General features: G+C 40.3%; 1 protein-coding gene across 2 annotated transcripts in view; it reads right to left on the reverse strand.

Moving 5' to 3' along the window:
* Nucleotides 1-2,203: 2,203 nt before the first annotated feature.
* Nucleotides 2,204-6,914, reverse strand: part of ABCA9 (ATP binding cassette subfamily A member 9) — an 81,795-nt gene continuing 77,084 nt past the window's right edge. For both annotated transcript variants that reach the window (XM_023211959.1, XM_023211958.1), the window contains 2 exons: nucleotides 3,495-3,550; nucleotides 2,204-3,373 (listed from right to left, as the gene is read on the reverse strand). In XM_023211959.1, coding sequence (XP_023067727.1) covers nucleotides 3,275-3,373; nucleotides 3,495-3,550 — 155 coding nt within the window. In that variant the 3' untranslated portion in view covers nucleotides 2,204-3,274. The remainder of the gene's footprint in view (nucleotides 3,374-3,494; nucleotides 3,551-6,914) is intronic.

Consider the following 6,914-nt stretch of genomic DNA (forward strand, 5'->3'; position numbering starts at 1 on the left):
AGGTGTGGGCCACCACACCCGGTCAAGACAGTGATTTTAGCACAAGATTTCAACTCTTTTGCTTTGAAATTTCTGTGAATATAAATCAGTATATCAAAACGAGAACATAATTTATTTTAGCACTAGTAATAGGCAAGTTACTATTGCTTGGCTAGACACTTTCAGGTTGATGCAATGTGAATACACTGAGAATGAAGGAAGTATCCACTAGCCAGAGAGTCAACACAGATAAATACGTGGGAAGACAATAGGAAGGATCACGCTTGCTGAGTTCTGCACCAGGTAAGGATTGGCAATAGGAAGCATGGAACAGTTCAATTGCAATTGCATCAGTGCCCTGCATGCTTAAGAAATTCTTACCCTAGGTTTTTGCTTTCATTGTTTTCTTGGCATGAACTACGGTACTAGTCAATGTAATGCTGACTATCTGTTGTAATCAACCCCTAAATCTCAAAAATCTCTATTATCTTAATACCTCATGGTGGTCTGTGGCAGTTCAGGTTTTTTTTTTTTCTTTTGTTTGTTTCTTTAAGTTACTACAGTAGAGGACACCCACTTTCCTTCCCCATGGCCCTCCCATCTTCAAAAACAGACACAGAGCAACAAGTCTTCATGTTTCAGATCTCTCTGACTTCCCCTTCTGCCACTGTCCTAAGAAAGCTCTCTACATTTAAGGCATCAGATGATTACATCAGGCCCACACAGATAATCTTTCTTTCCTAATGTCAAAGGTGTCATGAAATGTAACAGAGACAATGGAGCAATATTGTGTCATATTCTTAGGGTCCAGAGATTAGGGAGGCAGATCTTTACTGGGCCATTTTGGAAATTCTGCCTCTCACAGCGCCAAATATAAATAAGAATATTTGTTGGTAATGTTATTATGAAGATTGCATAAAATAATCAATATATGTTCAGAACCTAATTATAACATGTATTCTTAGTCTTATAAATAATGATAATATTGCCATTATCATACTATGCTTCCAAAATTACTATAGCTCTAGAATTTTTATGTGGCTCAAGTTTACTGTTTCAGTTTCTTTTATAGAACTGTTGGATATAAATCCTTTGCTTAACACACTTTCACTGAGATTATTATTAGCATTTTTTTAGCTTTGGGAACATACTCTTAGAATACTGAAATGATGTAAGCATTTCTTCATCAGCTCCCAACATATAGCACATTGACATGTTCTTGTTGAAAAATGCTTCACTGAAGAGCTGAGTCTGAGTGTCATTAGTGTGGATGAACTCAGTCTTATAAAATCAAGTCTTATTTAAGGCACAGGCCTTATATACAATGATAATGGCACAGTCTTTGGCAATGTGGCTTATTGCAAGAAACATTCTACTACTAATATATGTAAAGTGAACTACAGTTTTCAATGTATTGACTTGTATCAACTCATCTGTGACTTATAAAAATCAAGTGACTCAGTAGGATCAGTATTAATGTCTCTTTTTTAAAAAAATAAGAAGTCTGGGCCGGGCGCGGTGGCTCAAGCCTGTGATCCCAGCACTTTGGGAGGCCGAGGTGAGCAGATCATGAGATCAGGAGATCGAGACCATCCTGGCTAACACGGTGAAACCCCGTCTCTACTAAAAATTCAAAAAATTAGCCAGGCATGGTGGTGGGTGCCTGTAGTCCCAGCTACTTGGGAGGCTGAGGCAGGAGAATGGCGTGAACCCAGGAGGCGGAGCTTGCAGTGAACCGAAATCCTGCCACTGCACTCCAACCTGGGAGACAGCGAGACTCTGTTTCAAAAAAAAGAAAAAAAAAAAGTCTGGGGCCCTTGACCCAAGGTCTCATATGAATATTCTCACGGGTTGATGGAAGCATTTTATTTTTAAAAACTAGAAGAATGTAAGAAACAACTAAAATCAAAGCCAAGGTCTTTCACACAACTGCCTTTAAGTGTTCAATTAGATAGCAATAGTAATAGTATTAACAACAACAAAAACTCACCTAAATAAGAGTATACAAATATATTGTGTTTATTTTAAGGTGTTTATAGGGTTACCAGTTAGATAGGTCATAATATATAGAGATATGGGAAATTAAGACCTATGAAGTTTTAATTCTTTGCATAAGAGTATACCCTTGCATAATTAAAAAAAACATAGAAAAACAGAAATATGTTTCAAACTTGTATATAACATATATATGTGTATATATATATGTTCATCTTGATCATTCAGGTTCTTACTGAAATTATTTATTTATTTATTTTTATTATACTTTAAGTTCTGGGGTACATGTGCAGAATGTGCAGGTTTGTTGCACAGGCATACATGTGCCATGGTGGTTTGCTGCACCCATCAACCCATCATCTACATCATGTATTTCTCCTATCCCTCCCCTAGCCCCCCACCCCTCAACAGGCTCCAATGTGTGATGTTCCCCTCCCTGTGTCCATGTGTTCTCATTGTTCAACTCCCACTTACGAGTGAGAACATGCAGTGTTTGGTTTTCTGTTCCTCTGTTTGTTTGCTGAAAATGATGGTTTCCAGCTTCATCCATGTCCCTGCGAAGGACATGAAGTCATCCCTTTCTATGGCTGCATAGTATTCCACGGTGTATATGTGCCACATTTTCTTTATCCAGTCTATCATTGATGGGTATTTGGCGTTGGTTCCCAGTCTTTGCTATTGTAAACAGTGCTGCAATAAACATATGTGTGCATGTATATTTATAGTAAAAGGATATAGATCTCAAATTTGCTTTAAAGGCACAACAGACAAAACATGGACTCACAATCTAAACTCTGAAAAATGACAGAAAAGGAAAACCAGTGAATTAAGAATAAGTATTTTAAAAGTGAATTATAAAAAGCAAATACTGTGCTGCTGGGTAATCAATTGACTCCCCTTACCCGGAAGTCAACAGGATGTCTTAATTTATACTTTAATCAAAAACATAAGAAAGTGTTTAATATTTTGAAGTTCAGAGAAAGAAAATTAAGCATTCTCCATGAAATCCTCAGAAATGTAGACAATTCTATAATAAACGCATTTTTGAACTTAACACAGTAGGAAACATGGGATTTGGTTGCTGGCACAAAGGCTGCGTGGTGTGGCTTAGCCTTATGCCCTACCATCACCCTCACCGACATCCCCTGTTGTCTCGCTGTAAGAAATACTATTGAGGATAATTATTGCATGAGTTTCAAAGGCATTTTGTACTACCTCTGAGATAAGGTATATTAAGGTTATAAAATATTATCTTTTAAAGAGTCATAGGATTAAAGAAAGACATAGGGTATTTGGAGCTTTAAGGCTCTTCCTGAGGGAGGAGCTTCCACTTCACCGAGGGATTAAAGTCATCTTCAAGATCACCCAGCTCCTGCTCCTTGGCGAGCTCCAGGAAAACCTAAAAGGAAGGAAAGCAGTAAAGAGAGGAGAACAATGCCATACTGCCTCCTGCAGCTCCAAGCGAACGCATTATATATATATATTCCATAGATGATATAGAATCACTAAAAATGACCCACCTGCTCCAGGGTAGACTGTGAAAGGCTGTACTCCTCCAGGTCGAAGCTCTGTTTAACTGCATAAGAATTGAACATACATTAGGAATTCTATTTTTTTTCAGTGAGTTTTACCAAGTTATGAACCAAAATACATGCAAGTAGATCTTAAACATAAAAGATAAGGTAATAAGTATTCTTAGACTACATATGGGAAAGCAAATGCATGATATAGTCATATAACAGGAAGGAAACTCCACCCCATTCGTCTAGAGTGTTGGTAGAGGCACCACAAAACTAGAAAGCAGTATCAGAGGTTCCAGAGTATCTGTGCAGAACAAGCTAACAGATGGTACCCTCTGTGCTAGACAATGACCATGTACCCCTCTATACCAGCCCTCATTCTTGTTTACTCCAAAGGCTGATGTAACAGATGTCTTCTGGTGGATGTCACCAATGGCAAGCCCATCAGGAAGGACAGGGGATGCAGGAGGTCAAGGCATTTATTCTTTCACTTCCTCCCTGACACCAAGTGTGTGCCTTGTTTCTCTCAAGGTAGTAGGTTCTACATGACTCTCCCCTCAAGTTCAGGTCACCGCTTCCTCTCTTAGTCCCTTTGGACATAAGAATGGTTAACACTTCTACTGTTTCTCATCTCAGGTAATTGCACTGTTTCATGTACCTTTGCAAAGAGTCTTGTTACGGGAAGTCAGGGACCCCGAACGGAGGGACTGGCTGAAGCCACGAGAGAACATAAATTGTGAAGATTTCATGGACATTTATTAGTTCCCCAAATTAATACTTTTATAATTTCTTACACTTGTCTTTACTGCAATCTCTGAACATAAATTTTGAAGATTTCGTGGACACTTATCACTTCTCCATCAATACTCTTGTGATTTCCTATGCCTGTCTTTAATCTCTTAATCCCATCATATTTATAAACTGAGGAGGATGTATGTAGCCTCAGGACTCTGTGATGATTGTATTAACTACACAAATTGTTTGTAGAGCATGTTTGTTTGAGCAATATGAAATCTGGGCACCTTGAAAAAAGAACAGGATAACAGCGATGTTCAGGGAACAAGAGGGATAACCTTGAACTCTGACTGCCAGTAAGCCAAACAGAACGGAGCCATATTTCTCTTCTTTCAAAAGCAAATAGAAGAAATATCACTGAATTCTTTCTCTCAGCAAGGAACATCCCTGAGAAAGAGAATGTGCCCCTGAGGGTAGGCCTATGAATGGCCACGGTGGAAGCCGAAGGGATGAAATAAGCCCCCGTCTCCTGTAGTGCTCCCAGGCTTATTAGGACGAGGAAATTCCTGCCTAATAAATTTTGGTCAGACAGGTTGTCTGCTCTCAAACCCTGTCTCCTGATAAGATGTTATCAATGACAATGTGTGCCTGAAACTTCATTAGCAATTTTAATTTCGCCCCATCCTGTGGTCCTGTGATCTCGCCCTGCCTCCATTTGCTTTGTGATATTTTATTACCTTGTGAAGCATGTGATCTCTGTGACCCACACCCTATTTGTGCACTCCCTCCCCTTTTGAAAATAGCTAATAAAAACTTGCTGGTTTTATGACTTGGGGAGCATCACGGAACCTGCCAAAATGTGATGTCTTCCCCAGACCCCCAGTTTTTAAATTTCTCTCCTTTGTATTCTTTTCCTTTATTTCTCAGAGCAGCTGACACTTAGGGAAATAGAAAAGAACCCACGTTAAATATTGGGGGTGGGGTTTCCCCTGATAGTCTTCTGACAAACACAAGTTCCTTGAATTATCCTATTTTGAGTTTACCGTCTGTTTACCAATTTGAACTATGACTGAGACCCCAACCATGTAGATACATAAGAAGAGGAAGATAATGAATGGAAAAATAAGACTGGAAGGCAAATATTTATTTTGGACAGTGTCAAACTGCTGTGGCATTTTCTTTCTTCTTTCCTTAGACATGGGACTAGTCCCTATCTTATATCTGGAAACATGTGAAGAAGAAATACAGTGGGTGGCTGACTTCCCTGTACTTGTAGAGTTTAGAGAAGCAAAGATGCTTGTGTGTTTCTCATGGATTTCAAAGGGGAGGTATCTTGAGAAGATCACCTGGAAAGGTAAAGGGGTTTCAAGGAAGGGACTCAGGGGCTGCCAGGTGGTCACAGGAGCCAAAAGCAGGATGCATCACCCACCCCAGGGAGCTGTAGTCAGAGATAATAGATGAGAGGGGAAAGAAAGTCATCAAGGAACCCATAAAAGCATCCAGTGAAAGAAAGGGCCAGCAATTCTTCATTTCTATACTGGAGATCCCAATGTGATGTCATAGCTCTAATGATCAGATCAAGCTCTGATGCCATATTATCTTTTCTTTTTTCCTCCTACACTACACCCTGGAGAGGCCCAAAACATTCATTTATGAGTCATGGAGGAAATAGAGAAAGAAAAAACATAAAACTGACCATTTCACCTTCCTAGCTGTAGGTTTCCAAATTGGAAGCAAGTATGACCTGGAAAGGGCATGTGACTGGAGTTTTGCTGGAGTTTACATTACCCAGAAGAGATTGGTGGTAGGAAAGAATGAATCTATGCAACAAGGCAAAGGGATTGCCATGGAGCAGGCATTTTGCTTGGACGACACCGTGCCCAGCCCATTCAATAAGTGTATCACACCTGAGAATGTAACGGTGTCCAAGAACATTTGGAGGAAAAAATGCTAGCTTACATCTCCACATTTTGTACTTTATGTCATCTTCATATATTGGAGCAAGAAATTCTGATAAATAGTTGTTTTCCTCCTGAATGAGAATTTCACTTTTAGCAAATCAAGTACTGCAGAAGGAATTTGAGGTGGGAGAGAACGCTTTTGAAAGCAGAAACATGAGTAGGCTTTTTTAAAAAGCCTCTAGGGAGGCAGCCTTCCTGAAACATCAATCTCTGCTCCTAATCCATTATAAAATACTTCCTGTTGATCTCACTGTGGAATCCTTCCAACTGGAAAGATGCCAACCAGCCATCAGGGCATAATGGTCAGTGTGGTCAGTGTGAAAAATGGCCACATAGACCACAGAGTGAGGTTGACCAACAGGATGAGAAAGTGAAACAAAAACCTATTTGGGTGATCCTAATCCTGTCTCAAGAAGAATCCCAGGCCGGGTGCGGTGGCTCAAGCCTGTAATCCCAGCACTTTGGGAGGCCGAGACAGGTGGATCACGAGGTCAGGAGATCGAGACCATCCTGGCTAACACAGTGAAACCCCGTCTCTACTAAAAAATACAAAAAACTAGCCGGGCGAGGTGGCGGGGGCCTGTAGTCCCAGCTACTTGGGAGGCTGAGGCAGGAGAATGGCATAAACCCGGGAGGCGGAGCTTGCCGTGAGCTGAGATCCGGCCACTGCACTCCAGCCTGGGCAACAGAGCGAGACTCCGTCTCAAAAAAAAAAAAAAAAAAA

The sequence above is a fragment of the Piliocolobus tephrosceles genome, chromosome 16 (assembly GCF_002776525.5).
Source record: "Piliocolobus tephrosceles isolate RC106 chromosome 16, ASM277652v3, whole genome shotgun sequence".
Taxonomy (NCBI): Eukaryota; Metazoa; Chordata; class Mammalia; order Primates; family Cercopithecidae; genus Piliocolobus; species Piliocolobus tephrosceles.